General features: G+C 58.3%; 2 protein-coding genes across 2 annotated transcripts in view; both read right to left on the bottom strand.

Annotated features, from left to right (window-relative positions):
* Positions 1–3,964: 3,964 nt before the first annotated feature.
* TLR9 (toll like receptor 9) lies at positions 3,965–8,737 on the bottom strand. Its single transcript, XM_046680673.1, has 3 exons — positions 8,659–8,737; positions 8,050–8,152; positions 3,965–7,167 (listed from the first exon to the last, which is right to left on the bottom strand). Exons 1-3 carry the CDS (start codon positions 8,685–8,687, stop codon positions 4,075–4,077), a joined length of 3,225 nt encoding a protein of 1,074 aa, XP_046536629.1. The 5' UTR covers positions 8,688–8,737; the 3' UTR covers positions 3,965–4,074.
* A 1,796-nt stretch (positions 8,738–10,533) lies between these two features.
* The window catches only part of TWF2 (twinfilin actin binding protein 2), a 9,748-nt gene continuing 703 nt past the window's right edge, over positions 10,534–19,578 (bottom strand). Inside the window, exons 2-9 of the mRNA XM_046669868.1 lie at positions 16,339–16,416; positions 13,851–14,029; positions 13,352–13,447; positions 13,039–13,143; positions 12,768–12,893; positions 11,830–11,980; positions 11,581–11,702; positions 10,534–11,148 (exon numbers count right to left, since the gene is read on the bottom strand). Coding sequence (XP_046525824.1) covers positions 10,981–11,148; positions 11,581–11,702; positions 11,830–11,980; positions 12,768–12,893; positions 13,039–13,143; positions 13,352–13,447; positions 13,851–14,029; positions 16,339–16,416 — 1,025 coding nt within the window. The 3' untranslated portion in view covers positions 10,534–10,980. The remainder of the gene's footprint in view (positions 11,149–11,580; positions 11,703–11,829; positions 11,981–12,767; positions 12,894–13,038; positions 13,144–13,351; positions 13,448–13,850; positions 14,030–16,338; positions 16,417–19,578) is intronic.

Raw genomic sequence — 19,578 nt, 5'->3', positions numbered from 1 at the left:
CCGGTCACCACCCACAATGCCTTTTCCCCTGTCGATCACTCACCCTGTCTTTCTCCTCAGTTCTATATCCCCAGTGCTCAGCACAGTACCTCACACACAGGCACTGAGCAGATAAACGTCTGTTGAATGAATGAAAGGAGACTATCTGAGCTCAGGCTGCTATAACGAAACACCGCAGACTGGTTTCTCACAGTCCTGGATGCTGGGAAGTCCAAGAGCAAGGCGCTGGCAGATTCAGTTCCTGGTGAGGGCCCTCTTCCTGGCCTGTAGACAGCTGACTTCTTGCTACAAATTCACATGACCTTTCCTCAGTACCTGCACGGAGAGGGACATTTCTTTCTTCCTCTTCTTATAAGCCACTAATCCCATCATATGGGCCCCACCTCATGACCTAACCTAAATCTAATTACCTTCCAAAGGTCCACCTCCAAATGCCATCACACTGGGGTTGGGGCTTCAACATACGAATTCTGGGGGGACAGAAACATTCAGCCCATAACAGGGACCAATGATAACATCCAACTCTAGTTTACCAGAAAGAATAGGTAAGCTGAAGAACAACCATGCAGCAGGAGGACAAAGAGAACCTCTTGGCCTTGCTCCCCTCTCTTAGCTCTAGAAGGGGCAGCTGTGCCCTGCTCCCTTCCCTCTGGTCAGATTTGTGCCGACACCCCTTCCAGAGAGCCTGGGAGTGGGCACATGCACCCTTATCGGGACCAACGCTGGAGAGGTCAGCTGAGTCCCGGTCCCATCAGATAAAACCACACATCTAGCCAGGCTACTGGGCACGGTGGAAGTCACGCTCCCTTGAAACCACGCCACGGTTTCTTTCTGCTCAGGAAACAAGCCTCCCTCAGCTTTCCCAGCTCTGTTCTCTCACATGAGTTTTCAGGACTTTTCCATTGTCCCTCATGTTCCCACGCCTGGAACACCCTCCACCTCTTTTCCTCCTGATGTTTTTTCCCTCCAGCTTGGGTAATGTTTCTCTGGGAGTGCTCAGGAGGACCCACCTTCCTTCTCAGTTGACTCAGAGCCAGCAAGGTCAGCAAGATCATTGGCTCCACTTTCCCACTCACTGCTGCTTGGGGTTATGAGAACAAAGGATGATGGACTGAGACGCAGGAAGTGGATGGGATTTGTGAACTGCTTGCTTAAAAATGAGAAGCTTGGCTTTTAATAGGAACTCGTGTGAAAATGTATGATGTCATGGAAGTTTTCCAACAATAGAAGCCTAAGGCATTAAATAAAGTGTCCTAAAGGGAAAAGGGTGAGATGCAGTTTAAAATCTTAGCAGATAGAATTTCCTTACACTGAAGTTTTCCTCTTATCATGTTTTCCTAAGTCTTGTGCTCAGACCTCTGCTTGTCTAGTACTCACTGCTCCCCATTAGCAAAAAGCGCAGGAGGCAACACCAGGGTCTGCAGACTTTCCCCGGTGCCCCAGTCCTGTTTCCAGCTTCACGCGACTCTGATTGAACCATGTCTGCCTCTGAACCCTCTTCAGTGCTCTTGACAGGGTGCCTGGCTCGGGAGGATCAACCTCAGGGTGGAGAGAGAAAATATCGAAGCCACATCAGCTGGTTGTTCTCAGCACAAGCCCCTTACCCAATCATTATGACTGAGGATCTGCTGGGTTTCTTAGGCCTTTACACACTTTACCATGAATTCTTATAACAGCCTGCAGAGTAATCTGGCCATCCCCATTTACAGATGAGCAAACTGAGGCTCCAAAGGGGTGGTCACCTGCCCAAGATAACCCCAACAGCAGAGCTGGTCATTACCCCGGGTAGTCCCATCTCTATCTGAGTCCCATCTCTTCCCCAGCCTTGCAGAGCAGTGTTGTAGACCGTGTTAATGGTCGAGGATGTGTGGCAGTGTGGAGAAGAGAACCTGGAGCCAACCACGAGCACCCTTCCTGACCACGGTGCAGTGGGAGCCACCTCCCACCAGCCCCCCTGAGCCCAGCTCCTACCGCTTCATGCGGGACCCAGGGTAGTGGAGCTCTGCTCCTTCTGATCCCGCAGACGGGCAGCAGAGCTTTTCCCTGCAGTTCGAACCAAGTGCCACAGACCTCCAGACTCACTGAAGCCAAGCCCAACAGTCCTCCTCCCACAGCCCCGGTGCTTCATCTGCGAAATGCTCTTCTTCTGAATCTGCAGCCCCCAAAACACCAGGACTGTGAGCATGAGCGAGTGGGTGGCTACGTGGCATGGAGCGTGGGGTGTCTGGGAACTGCCCCAGGGTGGCCTTAGCTGTCCTGAGAGACAGGCAAACTGTGCTTCCCACATCCAAAATTCGGCTCTCTGCTTCCCAGTCCTGCTCCTGGATGTGGCCGGAACAGTCTCAGAGCCACTCAACAAGGGGCCTTCCCCAAGGCTCCACCCTGTGTGAAGACAGTTCTTGTTCTCTTTTCTCCCCAGGCACAGGCAAGTGCATAGCACCATCCTTCAGCCTGCTCCTCCAGAAGCTGGATTGGCCCTCAGGACAGGACAGAGTCCATGTGGGGCTTCTGATCAGTGGGTCAGAGACCACTTTCTGTCTTTATTTCAGGCAAGGAGATCACAGGGGACACCAGCCCACCACAGGAGCCCCCGTGCCCCAGTCAGAAAGAGGAAGGTGGCCTATAATTTTCTCCCAGCTGTGATTTGGAGGAAGGTCAAAAGCAGACCCTGCTCGCAGCCTTCCCCCACCCCGGCCTGCCCACAATCAAGCTGCAAGACTAGCCAAGTCTGTGGCCAGCTCCAACTTTCCACCCCACAGGCCCTGAGTGGGTGAGCTGGCCCCAAACCAGGTGGGGCCAGGCAAGATGGTTCCACTCTCCTGCCACCCCAGGCCCCAGCTCCAACTGTCAGACTGCACGTCTCTTCTGCTCCTCAAAGGGCAGGTTTGGTTCCAGAGATGGTGAGGCAGCCAGCCCAGGACAAAGTACCTCAAGGGCTCCAGGACTGACATGACCCAGGATTCCCCACACACTCACTGAGCGCAGACTCTGAACAAGCTGTCTCCAGACACTGGTCATCGGGGCTCCCAGCAGTGTCCCGAAATCTATACTGGGTATCAAAACTAGAAACACACACACATACTCCATCCTGGTCAGATGTGGCATGTGTCCCACGTAAGTGCAATCAGCTGTGAGAGGCAGGGGCAGGGAAGGGGGCCCCATCTTTGTAGCCAGGTGACGGCTCACCTACGTGTCCCTTTGAAGTCAGAACAGAGAGACTTAGCATGCACTGTAGGTGGAAACAGAAAGGGATGGATTGTGAGCTCATTCCAGAATCTTCTGTGGCTCCCAGCTCCTTGCTGTGGGTATATACCCACAGGCCATCCTGTCCCCAACCCGGGCCAGCCTCCTGGGCACAGCACAGATGTGGCCACCAGGGGGCGCAATTGCCCCCTCCGAACCCAGCGCAAAGCCTTCCCCATCCACTTGGGAATGAACATTACCCAGGGCGGCTGCCTCTCAGGACTTTGCGGGGGGCAGAAACGAAGCAGGCCTGCAGGTCCTCTGCCCTCGAGGCATTTTCGGTCCAGCAGGTGAGGAAGGCAGATCCTGAGACCAATATACAGCAGGGGTGCTGAGACAGCCTAAGCAGGACTGCCTGGCACTGCCTGGGACAGGATAGGCAGGCCAGGGCATTTGGGGAAGGTTTGAAACAGGTAGGAGGCCCAGCATGCTCTCTGGGAAGACCAAGACCGCATTCAGTGACCTTCTTCAGATTGCCCTGAAAAGATGCCCATGAACACAGCTGCCCTTAGCAGCTTCCCTCCCCTGTACACCTGCATCCTGTGAGCCTTCCCTTTCTGTCCACAGTAATTTCCCCTAAATCACCTCTAGCCCCTGTTCACTTTAGGGAGGCCTGGAGAATTCTCTCTTTTTCGTCCCCACCCATACATCTAGTGAGCTCAGGGTTGGCTGTTTGGCCTGCCAGTGGCATTTATTGAGTGCCTGCTGTATGCCAGGGGTGAGGGTGGCAGAGGCAGAGCAGGGGCGTCACAGAGTGAGGCAGACTGGGCATCATAGGCAGAGAGGCAAGGTCAGGGCTGGGGGTTGTACATGCCAGGCTGTCACTCTGTGCTACTCAGCCATCGTCGGGCCCCGGCAGAAGTTCTGGTTATAGAAGTGGCGGTTGTCCCTGGTCAGGGCCATGCCTAGCTGGGCCCAGAAGCTGCGCTGACCACTAGGCTGTTGGGGCCAGAAGAGGACACTCTGGCGGCAGAGGCGCTGGCGCAGCCGCACGTAACGGGAGCGGCGGGCGTCAGGACGCAGGATTACCAGCACCACAACGTCCTTGCGGTCCTCCAGCAGACGCTGCTGGGCCAGCAGGAAGCTGGCACGCAAGAGGCCACTGACCTGGTCCGTGTGGGCCAGCACAAACAGCATCTTGCGGCTGCTGTAGACTGAGGCCCACAGGTTTTCGAACAGCGTCTTGCCAGGTAGCCAGTCACGCTCCTCCAGACACAGGCGGAGCGCCCGGCGCCCACGGCGCTCCTCTAGCCGCACCCGCAGTTCATTGTACACCCAGTCGGCCACTGCGCTCTGTGCCTTGTCGAAGACCACAAAGGCATCATAGCTCAGGGCATCCGCGCCCCGCCGCCACCCCCGCCGGGGCAGCCAGGCCAGGCCCAGGTGGAAGCAGTACCAGAGGTCCCAGCCGCAGAGGTGGTGCAACATAGGCATGGCCAGGCCCAGGGCCACAACCAGCAATGAGAGACCAAAACAGTCCCAGGAGAGGGACTCGTCCAGGCAGAGGCGCAGGTCTTGTGCGAAGATGCTGCGGCCCTGGAGCTGGCCCGGACTGCCACACTTGACGCGGCTGGGCAGACCAGGCACGGCAGCCTGCACCTGCAGCAGGAAGTCCACAAAGGCTGCCCCACAGGCGCAGTGCAGAGGGTTGGCGCTCACATCTAGGACTTCAAGGGAGCCTGCTAGGAAACCAAACCAGGAGGGCTCCACTGTCCTGAGGGCGTTGGCACTGAGGTTGAGCTCTCGCAGCCTCGTGGCCAGAGCAAAGAAGCCAGGGACCACGAAGATGATGCTGTTCCTGCTGACGTCCAGCCTCTGGAGCTGGGTGCCAGAAGGCAGGCTGCCATTGCTCAGAGCCTTCAGCTGGTTTCCTGCCAGGTCCAGGGTTTCCAGGTTGGGCAGGAGGGTCAGGCTGCTCCAATTGAAGAAGGCCAGGTAATTGTTACGGAGACGCAGCAGCTGCAAGCTCTTGGGGAGGTTACCCAGGGTGCATGGCAGGAGGGTATGCAGACGATTCTGGGACAGGTCTAGCCGGATCAGGCTTCTCAGGCCTTGGAAGAAGCGGAGATAGAGGTCTCCCTCAGCCCACATCTGGCTCAGGGAATTGCCGCTGAAGTCCAGGGCCCACAGCGAGGTGCTGCAGAGCTGCTGGGACACACGGCTGTGGATGCCGTTGTGTGCCAGGCTGAGGTAGCGCAGGGTGGGCAGCTGGGCCACAAAGCTGAGGTTGTGGCCCACACCCCGCATGCTGAAGGGCTGGCTGTTGTAGCTGAGGTCCAGGGCCTCCAGTCGCGGCAGCTCCGTAAACGAGCGCCCATGGTACAGGTCCAGTTTGTTATGGGACAAGTCCAGCACCTGCAGGCTGGTCAGTGGCACGAACTGTGAGCCATTGACCGCCTGCGAGATGCTGTTGTGGCTCAGGCGCAGGCACTGGAGGCGCGAGAGCTGGGCAAACATCTCTGGCTGGACTGTTACCAGGTTGTTCCGTGACAGGTCCAAGGTGAAGCTGAGGTTCTTGCAGCTTGGCATGAAGTCCTCAGAGCTGGGGGTGTCCAGTGGGCCTGGAGTGAGGTCCCTGGATGTCAGCCAGACCTTCTTCCCACCATCCACCTCCCCTGTGGTGGCCACCGGCTCCACAGCTCCACTGATGCGGTTGTCTGACAGGTCTACGTAGCGCAGACCGGGGAAGTCCTTGAAGACGCCGAGCTGGGCCTGGTTGATGAAGTTCATCTGCAGATACAGACGCTGGAGCATGGGCAGGCGGGCCAGTGGCTGGAGCGTCTTCTGGCTGAGTGAGCGGAAGAAGATGCCATGCATGTCCAGTTCCTGCAGGGAGAGCAGGCTCCCGAAGGAGGGTGCCAGCGTCAGGTGGGCGAAGGACACCTTCTTATGGTAATTGAAGGACAAGTTGAGTCTTCGCAGCTGGGCCAGGCCCTGGAATGCCTTGGTTTTGGTGATGCAGTCGTAGAGGAAGTTCTCACTCAGGTCGAGCACTGTGAGGTTGCCCAGGCCACGGAACCATCTGGGGTTCAGCTGGTAGAGAGAACTATCCTTCAACACGAGGCCTTCGAGGCGGCTTAGGTGGCTGAAGGTGTCGGAGTGCAGCTGGGGGAATTTATGTGGGCACTCCACGCAGGGGTTGCGTGCATGGTCACAGCGGCGGCAGTTTCCACCCACATCAAGCACACGCAGGGCAGTCAGATTGGCCAGGTCCTCAGGTGCCAGGGTGACAATGTGGTTGTAGGACAACAGCAGGTACTCCAGGCTAGGGGGCAGGCTGCGGGGCACCGTTGTGAGGTTGTTGTACTTGAGTGACAGGTGGGTGAGGTTGCCCAGGCCAAGGAGGGCGCCTGGGGCCACCTCCAGGGCCCGCCCGCAGGGGTTCTTGTAGTAGCAGTTGCCATCCATGTATAGGAAGCGTAGGGCATGCAGGCCCGTGAGGCTGGTGGGGTCTAGCTGCAGGATGTTGGTGCGGCTCAGGATCAGGGACACGAGGGAGCTGGGCAGGGCAGGCACAGTCGTGATGCCGTTGTAGCTCAGGTTCAGCTCCTCCAGGGTGGGTACAGCCAGGAAAGTGTTGGGCTCGATGGTCATGTGGCAGGGGAAATGCATGGGGCTGAGGCCGGCTGGCGGGCAGTTCCATTTGAGGTTGAGTTTCTGCAGGTTGGACAGTTGGGCAAAGTCGGAGTCGTGGAGGTGGTGGATGCGGTTGGAGAGCAAGGAAAGGCTGGTGACATTGTCCCGGGGCGCTGCTGCCGAGAAGTGGGGCACGGACTTCAGGAACAGCCAGTTGCAGTTCACCAGGCCGTGGGGCTGGAGCTCACAGGGCAGGAAGGGAGGCAGGGTGCCTTGGGCCAGAGCCACGGCCAGCATGGCCGCCTGCACCAGGAGAGACAGGGGCTGCAGGGCACCATGGCAAGGGCCCTGTTGGGTGGAGATTGGGTGAGAGTGTAGCCCAGCCCCACCTCCCCCCAGCCCGCTTCATGGGGCCTTCCAACAGGGCTCCCAACCCCCAACCAGCCCTCCCAAGGGAGGTTCCTGTCTCTCTGCCCAGCGCCCAGCCTAGCTCCTAAGGCTTGTGGGGAAGCTGAGCTCGGGTCCAGCCTTTGACTCAGAACTGGGACTCAGAACTGGTTCTGAGACCTGGAATCCAGCCTCATGATCTAGGGCTGTCACTCATAACCAAACCCCAGCTGCAAAGGACAGGGGGCAAGCAGTCAGCAGGCCCAGTGGGCTCTCCCCCACTTTCCCTTCCTTTCGTCAGAGGCCATTTCTCTTTCCTTCTGAGCAAGGGGGCGTATGGCTCCCGTTCCTCCAGCCGCCCTGAAAAGCCCCCTTTGCCCTCCACCAGCCTTCCTCTCCCTTTGGCCAAGACCCAGGTGGAGAGAGAGTCTCCTGCTGGGGTCCAGGTTGGCTACCTCCCAGGACCGCTGCTAGGGTGGGCACTGCCCAGCTCTTTCCCCCTCACCCAGCCTGAGCACTCGCCCTGCCATGAATCAGAATAGATCAGAGAAGGGGTGGGTAGCAAAAGGTCAGACAGATCCCAGCCCTGGGCATCCACCTTGCTTGTAGCCCCAGCGCCACACTGAGCGCAGCCCTAGCCCTCAGCCTCCTCATGCACACAATGGGTTTGGGTCTCACTGTTCAGAGAAGGGCTTCTGCTCTGATGTCTTCAGGGTTCAGTATCCTCAGGGCCATGTGGGTGACTGCCCTTTTCACTATTGTCTGCAGCTGCCAAGCCCACCTCTCTCCTCACCACTTCCCAGGCTGTCCCCTTCCTGGGGGGGCTGAGGGCTGCCGTCCTACCATGACAGGGAGTGGGAGATGATCCAGAGGGTCCAGCTGGCACACTGGGCAGCAGCTGCAGAGGAGGATGCTTTGTGCTCGCAGTCCCTTCACGCGGCAACAGCTCAGAGAACAGAGGAAGTGAGAACTTCACAATAACCTAGGAGCCCCCTCCTTTGCCGCCACCCTGCTCATAGCCGGGATGTTGAGGGGTACAATGAGTCAGAGGCCATTTGCATAGTCAGATGGCAGACAGCCCCTTCACTCCTTCCTCTTTCCACTCCCCCCCCCCCCCCCCCCCCCCCATGGCCTGGCCGAACAGTCCACCACATCCCTGCTGGGCCTCACACCTGGGCTCTGGGAAGTCCAAGGAGGGGTGAAGTCCCAGAGCCCAGTCTGAGGTCAGTGAGAGATTAGAACTAGGGGCAGTGCCAGACCTGGGTGGGCATGCTGACAGCCACACCCACACCCTCCCAGCCTAGGAGGAATCTTCCACGCCCCCTCAGTCCCTGCCCCCAGGCAGCACTTCCAGGCCAGTGGCTCCTGCACCTGACCTTCCTGCCTCTGCGGCCCCATCCCCAGGGCTCTGTGTTGCCTGAGGTAGCCGGGGTGAGGCAGCATTGGCCTTACCCAGGCTGCAGATGCCTCCAGCACGGCATGTCACTTCCTCCAGGAGCAGGGCTTCAGCTTCTGCATTCCCCATGTGCCTGGTGCTCTGTCAGAACACAAATCCTGTGGCTGGGCCGGCCGGGCCTCCGAGGCTCTTCCCGCGCTCCTTCTGACCCAGGCAATTTTGACTCAGATTACTCAGGCCTGAAACCCCAGGGTGACCTGGGACCCTCAGCAAGCCCGTTGGCTCCACCTTGGGAGTCTGCCCACAATCTGCCCATTGCACACCACCTTCACGCCCACCAGCCTGGGCTCGAGCCTAGACCAAAGCAGTTGCTGCCTCCTCACGAGTTGCCTTGCCTCTGCTCTCACGCTCCACAGCATATTCACATTTGGCCCCTAAGACACATGAAGACCCTCCTCTGCTCAGAACCCTTTATGGCCCTTTGGGGAGTCAAAGCCACAGTCCATATAATGGCCAACAAGGTCCTATGGGGTCTGCCCTTCCACTGGCTCCCTGATGGGTCCCTAGTCACACCGCCCTCCTTGCTGTGGCTTAAACGCATCCATGTACTCTCTTGCCCCAGGGCCTTTGAATATACTCTTCCTTCTGCCTGGAAGTTCTTTTCCCAGATACTCACATATACCCTCCATCGCTTCCTTTGTGTCTCTGCTCATATGTCACCCTCTCAATAAGGCCTTCCCTGACTTTCTTATAAACCTCCCACCCAGGATCTGGTACTCCTGAGCCCCGTTACCTGCTGTTTTCCTTTGTCATAACTATGTTTACCTGCTGACACACCATACCATTGATTTTTCATGGTTTATTGCATATTGTCTTATTCCCCTGCTGGAATGTCAGCTTCCTGAGGGCAGGGATTTTGTCTGTATCCCCATAGCCTAGCACAGCACCCAGCACATAGAATCAATGAGTCTCTAGCACTCAGCTTTGGGCAGGCACAAAGAGAGTGTCTCTAAGCAATGGTTGACTGACTGACTGACTGAATGAATGAACAAATATGGCTTCTGCTGGGAGGAGGCAGGGCTGGACATCTGCCACCCCTGCTTCTCCATGCCCAACTCTGGGTGACTGTCATGGCAGGCAGGCTCCAAGCTGCCAGGCATCCAGCTGGCTCACAGGCCCAGGTGTTCGGTAGCATGAGGATGATGGCCTTGTCTTCCTGCCCACCTGGGAACCAGTGTTTGTTGGGGGTGGGGGTGGACAAGGACAGGTCTCCTTCTCTGGGTCCTGGCCAGGGTCCCAGCTCTCCTCCCTACAATTCTAGAGGCTTTACTAGGCCCCATGAGAAAGGCTCCAGGGATGGGAAACTGCTCTGAGCCCCAGACCAAGACATGCTCCCAAGAGAAAGGAAAGTGTCCATTCAGCAGCTGAATCCCAGTCAGCGGCTCTACACATCTCCACCCCTGCACACCTGGGATGGAGGGGCCTTCCACCCCCTCTCAGAGGCATAGACTGAAGCTCTGGCCCCTGCTGAATCCCAAGGCCAAGGGAGACTCTCAGAGTCCCTGGGAGCAGGGACCCAGGCCCTTGGAGGTAGGGACACAGACACCCGAGAGACAGCGGTGAGATGTGTTGTTTTAAGCCACTAAGTTTGTAGCACTTCATTCCAGCAACCACAGGTAACTAATACACCCAGATCCCCCATAGCACAGCAGAGGTGTGCCTGCCTCTCAGGCCGAGCCCCTGCCAACAAGGGGACCTGGGTAAGGCTGTGCCCTCACACACACAAACTCTCCTGTATGCCTGTGGCCAGGAGTGCTGGGGCTCCACCAGCAGGCCGACAGGCCCCTCCTGAGCTGGGACGGGGCAGTTATATGCACAGGGCCTCCCAATGCCCAGTGACAGCAGTGGTCCCTCAGGGCCAGACTCAGATGTTGATTTAAAAATATTTTATTCTTTAAAAAATACAGCATTCAACCATCTTGTCCTGCAGTGATCCCCTGCCCCAGCCCTGATTGACCCCACCCCTTGTGGCCAAAGGCTTCTGGGCTGTGCTGGGACCCTAGTCGCAGTTCCCCTGGGGGCCAGGCTCATGCCAGGGCCCCCATCCAGCCCCTTGAGCTAGCCAGGCAGGGTCCCCAGATGCCCTGGGCACACAGATGAAAGGCAGTGACAGCAGTGGCAAGGGGGGGTGTCACAAAATGCCAGCCCAGTGGCCCTTGGAAGCTGCAAAAGTGTTCAGTCACCAGCCTTCCTGCTTCATGAGAGGCAACCCCCACTCCCAGAGCCCAGGCTGGGAAGGAGGGAGGTGGCCGTGAGCAGAGGGGTGGAGGGTAGGTGGCCTCACAGTCCACACGCCAGCTTGGCTCAGGGCCCGCCACCTAGCTGTCATCCCCATTCTCGCCGGGGCCACGGATGAGGCGCTTGTGGCCCCGCTTGCCCCCTGGGCCCTTGGGCTTGGCGAAGGCCTGCTTGAAGGCATGTTGCTTGGGGTGCACTTCGTCATAGAGGAACTCGGCCGTCAGCTCTGCCCCGTCGCCAATCTCAATCTGTGTAGGGCAAGGCAGTGGTCACCCCAATGGAGGGGGGCCCCAACACATACTACCCTTGGTCACCCCCACTCCTAGGGCACTCCCTTGATCACTCACACCCCAGCCCTGGGGTCTTCTCCCAGATCCCCAACTGAAATGCCACCTCCAGGAACAGAACCTAGGGCCTGCTGTCCTGCATGCCTTGGTTACCGCCTACCTGCTGTCCAGACCAGGGAAGGGAGACATGGGTGCCCCAGCTAGGACTTGTCCATGCTACCAGTCAGCTGGGCAGCCTCAGGCAATGCATGCTCCCCCTGGGCCTGTTTACCCATCCATCCAACAGGGCAATGATGATCCCTACCCTGCCGTTGACTCAGGACTCCAGTGCCCCACATGGAGGGTGGGGCGACAGGGCCCTGGGAGGTGAGGCGCTGGGGAATGGGTGCCTACCTTCTTGGAGATCTCCAGCTGGAAGTCCTGCTCCACAGAGTCGAGGAGGCGGCTCTTGCAGCTGGAGTAGAGCATGCGCTCTTTGATGCTGCACTTGTACCCCGGCATTGAGTAGATGAACACTGTGGGGGATGGGGAGGTGAGCCTGGGAAACCTGCTGACCCACGCCCCCTGCAGCAGGCCCACCAGCTGTGGGCCAGACCTGCTCCTGCCTGCCACAGGAGTGGGGGCCCTGCTGTGGCCACTCACCCACAGACTCGAGGGGGTCACCCTCATGGGTATGCTTGTAGAGGAAGAAGTGGTAGCGGGCAGCATCTCGGGGCACCCGCGAGGGCAGCTGGACCACATCCGTGGGCTCTGTGTGCACCAGCTCGATTGTCTCCCGTTCCAGGTCCAGCTTCTGCCAAGGTGCAGGGGGAGATGTGAGGGCACCAGGTGCGGGAGGTCCAGGCCCATCCTCCCAAACAACAATTCCCAAAACGCGATGCACTGGCAGCAGGAACTAGGGTGGAGCCTGCTTTTGATCTCCCTCTCCCAGGACTCCCCTCCCAGCGGCCATCCCACCATGGGGGCCCCTCTGCAGAGGCCACTCCTCAGCCTAGCCCTTAGTCTGCCCCTTTGAAAGCTCCCATAAAGGAGAAAGTCCCACCAAGGGCAGAGGACAGGAGAGTGGGGAGGGCCTTGACCTCAGGGAGGGACCACCAGTGGGCCGGCTCATCCTCAGAGGCAAGGCCTCTGGGGGACACACCTTGGAAGGGAGGAACCATTCTGCTTAAAAGGGGGCTGACTGGAATACTGGGGCAGAGGGACCCTCCCCGGGGAAAGGGGGTGTCAGGGGACTGCAGAGGGAGTCTGAGACAGGAAGGAGCTCAGGGCCAAGAGGTCAGTGAATCCAGGGTGAGTACGTATACAGAGTGTGGAGCAGAATGAGGGACAGTGTCTCCTAGACGCCCCTGCATGTAAGCAGGGGCTGGGCAGGGCAGGGAAACAGAGCGCATCCACAGTACACAGCAGCTGCACACAAAATGGGACTAGGTAGGGATGGGGGCGGGGTGGACAGTGTGTTCCCACAAGTACCCAGGTGAGCTGGGGTGTGTGCGTGCGCGCAGCTGTACATGCGTATGAGCAGGAGCAGGGGTGGCACAATGCGCCCATGTGTGTGCCTGGGGCAGGGAACGGGCACCCACCAGCTGGATGTAGTTGATCATCTTCTGCTTGAGCTGCTGAAGTGCCCGCTGGGCCTCAGGCTGCAGTGGGAAGGCGAGGCCCTGTAGGGTCTGGTGCTTGCTCTCCACACTGATCTCTGTCTTTACCTGGGGGCAGGTGAACAGTAAATGAGGCCCTCACCTGCCCAAACCAGGGTGTAGCCTACCTGGAGAGCATAGGCTCAGCCAACTGGGCCTGATGTGACCTCAAGGTCCTCGGGCTGCCACTTCTCACCCTGTTGGGCAGACCCACCTCATTAATACGGATCTGCTGAAGCTCTCTCTCGGCCGAGGTCAGCGGGGCAGGTGCCGCACAGGACGACAGGTGCTTCTGGTACCCAGCAAAGGAGAGGTCATCCTGGCCGGTGGATGCAGAGGCATAAATGGGCATCTCAGGGGTGCGTGTAGAAGCCCACAGAGCACCCCAGTTTGCAGCCACTGGACTCTCCCAGCCCTCTCCACTCATCCTGAAGCCTGGCACCCACTTGCTCTGTGACCCTGCATAACATCCCACCCACTGTGGGCCCATGATCCCGGCCTGGTGGGTTCTGGCCTGGGGCGGTTACCTTCACAGTCCCAAAGAGCTCATCCTTGATGTGGCCGCCCCCAAACTCCTTCTTCACTGTGGCTCGTGTGGCTGCATACAGCATCTTCAGTCGCACCTGAAGGGCAGGGGCCAAGCCATGAGACCCCTCCGGGCAGGGCTGCCTCTCCAGGAGCAGGCAGAAGCCTCTAGACAGGGACCTGATCATCTCATCATCGTGGCCATGCACCCAGCAGAGGGCATAGCACAGAGGACAGGATACAGTAGGGCAGCTCGGACAGCAGGGGGAGCCCTAACCCAGCGCAACCTCTGCCTCCCAGAGCCAGGCTGATGGGACCGGGAGGGCTGAGAGAGCCCAGGCTCCAAGCACAGGGCCTTGTCCCTCTCTCAGACTCTCTTGGGCAGGACCTGATGTCTCTCCCCTCAGACTCCCCAGGGCAGGGCCATATTACCTGTCTCAGACCCAGCTTCCATCCCCCCACCCCCGATCTTGGGGTTGGGCAGGGGTCCCTAGGACTTACAGGGGAATTATCAGGTGACCAGGCGAGGAAGAGCCACTCGAAGCCCTGGGCGTTCTGCGAGTCCAGGCGGTAGAGCAGGTAGCAGGGCTGCTGGGCATCCAGCAGCGGCAGCACAGCCCTGTCATAGTCCTGGTCCCAGCAGCCCGCCAGCTCCCGTGAGGCACCCAGCACAAGCTGCTCTGGGGGCAGAGGCCGGGTGAGCCAAGCAGTAGCCATCTCCCACACCCACCTCTGACTGTAGATCTCTAGCCTCTGGTTGTGGTCCAGACTTGCTAGCTTCCCCTGGAGCCCCCAAGTCCCTGAGGGACAAGGCTGTGTGGCTGAATCAGTGAGTGAGTGAACTAATGAGGGCACAAAGCTGTCAGCTAGAAGCTGCTCCCACTACACATGCACACACACATATGCACAGAAATGGCTGCAAGAATATGCCCACAGATGACCCAACACAGACAACCACATGAGGACACATAGCCATGTGCCCACCATCACCAACAATGCGGCCCTCCACATATACCCACACACTCAGACCCCACCCTACTAGCACAGCTGCTCAGCATACGGACCCACTATGCCACCTCCTGCTCCCCTCCTCCCTCAGCCTGGGGCTCCAATAGAACCCCTAGAAGACCCTTCTCTGAACAAATGTGCTCAGGGAGGTGGGGTCACAGCCTCAGGCCACAGGGACCTGCAGGAGCAAAAGTATGTGAGAAAGAGGGAGACAGGGGCTCCCACCAGACACTGTACAACTAAGTGCCCTGCTGCCACCCAACAGCTGTAGTCCCCTCCCCAAAAAGTAACAAAGCAAAAGCAGCCAGCTTCTTAATGCCAGGGACCAAAAGGCCTACCACTTCCCTGGCTGGTACAGTATGGCTGAAAGCTACATCGAGGCCAGACATATATTTCACCTACCAGGCCACAGGCCCAGGCTGGAGGAAGAACTAGGGCAAGGGGACAATTACCACTTGGCCATGGGGTCTTGGCACGTGACCACCAGGCCCTCCTGATGGGGGAAAGGGGCCCAGCTGTCCAGTAGCCCCAACATGCCAGGCCCACCAGCCCAGCTGCCTTTCTGTGGGCCTTGACCTCCTCACCTGCCCTCCCAGAACTCCGAGGGCACTGAGCTTGAAAACAAGCACTCACAGGCTGAGTTGGCCCCCAAAGCACTGTCAACATTGTTTAATTTGTTGCCAACATTTTCAAACTTGGAAGTTTCACATAAGAAGTAGAAATCACGGTTTCTCTAGAAAAATCAGGAGTTCAAGCCACACACAGTTGGAGATGGGCAGTGGCTGTCTATCAGGGGGCCTGGACCCCCCTGGGCACTTCCAGGCACCCCAACAACTGTAATGCAGAATGGAGATAGGAGCCCACCTAGAGATTCCTCTGGCTAAACATCTGTAGGGACATCTTGTCTGGGAGGCGACAGGGAGGGCTGAGGACTAGGGTCAAGGAGTCTCTCTCTTTGGAGGCTGTGGCCTGCCACCCAGGAAACCTTCACTCCTGACCTACCACAATGACCCCAACCCAGCTTCTGAGGGAATCTGAATTTGGGGATCCCGGACAAAGCCCAGCACAGCTCTGACCCAAAAGCCTGGGGTGAATTTTGGGTCTGGGCAGACCCTGCTCTGAGCCGATTCAATGTGTGAAAAGTCAGCTGGGCACCAAGCCCATCAGGGAGACCCCCAAAGGGCCCACTACTGCATGGCTTCCAAGAAGGGCTGGGAGGGCCTGTAGGAGACCCAGCCCACCCCCATCCCCAGAGTCTGTAGCCCTCACCTCCAGGGATGGACCTTTAGCATGGAAGGGTGAGGGATCCTCCACTCCTGGCCCCTCCAAGCCTCAGTATAAGTCTCTGCCTCCTCAAACCCTCCCCACTTCAGGCCTAAGCTCAAACTCACCGCCCCCCCCAACTCCTATACTCCTAGCAGCTCCCCCTGCATAAGCCCTAGGTCCTGAGGGTCCAGACCAAGGCCCAGCCAAGCCTGGAATCCCCTGGTCCTGCTCTCAACGCGACCTGGACATGAGTCCCTTCTCCCCGTCGTGGGGGCACTTCCCAAGGACAGGGCCTCGGCTTCTCCTTAGGTCTCTCCTTGGCCAGTGCTCAACCCGGGCCAGGCCTGCCGACCACAGATGGAGGTGAGTGGCACTAGCCACATGAGACAGTGCCCAGCCTCACTTATCTCCTGTCCCCTGCCCAGCCTGGCCCAGTGTCCTGACTAGGCTCGTCTAATTCCTACATAGCCCCGGGAAGGCTGGGCAGGACCCCTGGGCAGGGTTCTCCTTGCTATGCCCCTAGCTTCAGTTTCCTGCTCCATATAACAGGAGTAATGATCACACCTACCTCCAACACTCTCCTACAAGCCACCTTCCTTTCCCAGATAGGGAAATTGAGGTCCTGAGGGGGCTGGAGGCCAAGGTCTCCACACCTCCTAGAGAAGCAGCTAGGTCCAGCCCCCAGCCTATGCCCTAGCCCATAGGGGGCACTCACCGTCCTCAATGACGACTTTGATGAGCCGGATAGAGCCAGCCCGTGCCTTGGCAAAGAATTCCTTCAGCTCCTCAGTGGCTACAAGAACAAGAAACATGGTGGAGGATGAACAGGCAGAATGAGCAGGGTGGGAAGGGACACGTGCAGGGCCTGCTCCGTCCTGTGGGGTCTGGTGGCAGAGCTGGGAGCCGGGTTAAATACAGTCCCCCATGTGACTGGGAACCTGAGACTGCTGAACACAAGCTCCCAAATTTAGCCAGGAGAGGTGGCAGGCGGTTGGCCTGCTGGCTGGGATAGCTTTGGTGACGGGGTGGGTGTGGATGAGACAGCCCACCCAAGGATGGGGCAGGCTCTGGGGCAGGCCAGGCCAGCCAGAGTGAACGGCTCCTGCCTGTCCCCTGCCCTTCAGGAAGGCCTGGCACTGGGCTGGCCTGGGCCACTCTCAGCACTGTCATATCTACAGGCACAGAAATACATGAACAAACGCTCCCAATATGCACTGACCACTATGTCCATTAACACACGCACACATGCATGCATGCATTGCACGCTGCACATGCCAACGGGTACATACTCAGTCCAGCATGTGTGAATGTAACACATAAACACGTGAATGTGTCAGAGAGAGGAGGAGAAATGCAAACACCCTCGTTCATGAACACACACTCTGCTGGCCAAACATAAACAGACACACACACTTAGACATGCAAACACACATGGGGATACAGTCCCAGGGTGCTCACAAACACACAGACGGGCAAACGCAGAGCGTACCTAAGACATATGTGCAGGCAGGAAGATGTACAAAGTACACCCAGAAGTACACTGGCCCACAGTGACACCCATGCGTGCATACCCAGCCCCAGCCTACAGTCAGGTTGCCTAACGCTGAGAGGCCCTGAGGAGCTAGTCTAGCCCTGGCACTGCCCTGCCAGGGGGCAACAAACCCCCAACCCCCAGGCAGTCAGGAAGTCTTCCTGGAAGAGGAGTGGCTCTCAGGAACTCTTCCAAACAGGCCCTATCTTGGTCCTTGAGCCACAGAGCTGGAAGGTGACAGCCAATAACCAAGGACCCGAGTGCAGAGGTGAGGATCACGACCAGAGCCAGGAACCATGGGAAGTCACAGATCCACAAGTGGTTCCAAGGGGAAAACCAAGGTCCAAGCGGGGAAGGGCCCTACTTGGGTCTCTAGGTATGTAGGGCCAGGCCAGCATGACCTTGAGGCTGCCCCAGGGTCAGGAGGATTCTGCAGGAACACAGCTGGAGGGCTGAGGTCAGAGAATATTTATAGGGCCCAGACTGCGCAGCTCAGGGGCGGGGGGGCCTTTAGGAAAACAAACTCTGTTCATGTCCTCAGGTGCCCCTCATGCAGGGTGACCCTAAACCCGAGACTTCAGGCTGTGTACTACCCTCCAAGGCTGCTGGGTGGCCAACTGAGCCCAGCAGGCCCCCAGGGCTCACAGCAGCATGGCAGGAGACACAGCCCCACTATCCCAGGACAGAGCTACCCATGAGCAGACCCCCAAGCAGGTCCCTGCTGAACAGCCTGGCCTCTGGGGCTCCACCTTTCCCATAGCTGCGTGTGACCTCTGACCTCGCTGAACCTCAAACTTATCCATAACATGGAGCCAAGACTCCCAAACTGCAGAGGGCTGTGTGAGGAGTAAATGGGAGAAAGTGCTCGGTAATGGGGGCCTCTACTAATAATAATAATTAATTATTATTACTCTAACAATGGAGGGGCAGGGTGCGCTAAGCTGCCCCTTCCTCCTGCTCAGACCTTCTGAGAGGGAAATCCAAGAAGCTCCCCCAAGGTAGAGGCTGACACATCCCTTCTAGTGTTACCAGGACAAAGTGACACCCCAGTAGTAGAAGAGACATCCCTCTCCATGCCTCCTCAGCCACCATCAATAATCCAGAGGCCAGGCCTGGGACACCTGGGCCTCTCTCCCCAAACCTCCATCCCCCCCCCCCCCCCCCGCCCCCCGCTCCTGCTGCCTTGCCCACCTCAGCCCTGGTAGGCCTCAGGTTACAGGTCCCTCCCCTGCCCTGCTCTGAGGTCAGCAAATCCACACCTATGGCCAGGACAGGGCTGGCACTGGGCATCCAGGGTGATCTCTCCTGCAACCTCCCTAGACCAGAAAAGGGAAGGAATTGGCTGCTCACAGGCAGAAGGCGGGCTGGGGGTGGCCCCGTCCCCGGTGATCCCCTAGGCAGGCCTGTCTCACCATATAGGAAATGAGGGAGTGGGGCATGGCCCTGGCCACAGGACCTGTCAGCCTGGTGGAGGGAGGAGGAACCCTACTTCTGATCCTTTCCCAGTAGGAAGCAGCAACAATGACTAGAAAAAGGGGAAGGAAGGGGCAGGCCAGGCAGCTGTTCCTTTCCATGGGACTGAGTCAAAAAGCCACCCCTCCAGCTCCTCCTAGAGAGAGGCTGGCCCACCTGGTGGGAGGCTGGCCCTGATCCAGGCCCCTGCCTTTTCTGGTCCTGTGGGGTGGAGCCAGGGAAATCCTCTCAAGGCTGTCCAGCCACCAAGTGGCCACAACCGTGAGTTGAGATCCAGGTGGTCAGGCAGGTCGATGATGGTGGCCCCAGGCAAGGGATCCTGGTGTGGTGGGAGGAGTGACTGATGGCCAAACCGCAGGCTTTCTGGGCAAGCGGCCTGGGCCTTCCCCTCAGGCCAGGCAGCCCTCCCCAGCTAGGGACAAGAAGGGGATACTGAGGCCCAGATAGGGTCAGAACACCTGGCTCCTGGCCACTGCTTATCCACGAGTCTGTGTAAGGAGGAAATCTGGCCCTTGGGGGATGGGGCTGATGCTGTGGGCTGGAGAAGGTTGTGGTGGGGTGAGCTGGCCTGGAGTCTCCAGTGCCAGGATCCTCCCCAACAAACCCTATATCTGGACCCTCTTTTCTGCCTCCAGCCTGGAGTGGGGACCTTCTAACCCTGCCTGGGGCAGACTCAGGAGATCAGAGTGGAAAATGGCAGGGAGACCAGAGGTCAAGGAGAGATTGGTGACTCTCCCCATGCCACTTGGAGGGCCCTGTCCCAGGTTTTCCCCAGCTTCCCTTGTGGGAGTGTGTGAAAGGTCAAGGCCTACTCCTCACCCAGGCACAAACCCATACAAGCCATATGGACACATCTGGTACATGCATCCATGGTAACAAATGCACTGAGACGCACACAAATTGTACACACACACACACACACACACACACACACACACACACACACACACA

This window comes from Equus quagga, chromosome 1 (assembly GCF_021613505.1).
Source record: "Equus quagga isolate Etosha38 chromosome 1, UCLA_HA_Equagga_1.0, whole genome shotgun sequence".
NCBI classification, from domain to species: Eukaryota; Metazoa; Chordata; class Mammalia; order Perissodactyla; family Equidae; genus Equus; species Equus quagga.
The sequence above is the reverse complement of the archived record's forward strand: the minus strand, read 5'-3'. Positions and strand labels throughout refer to the sequence as shown.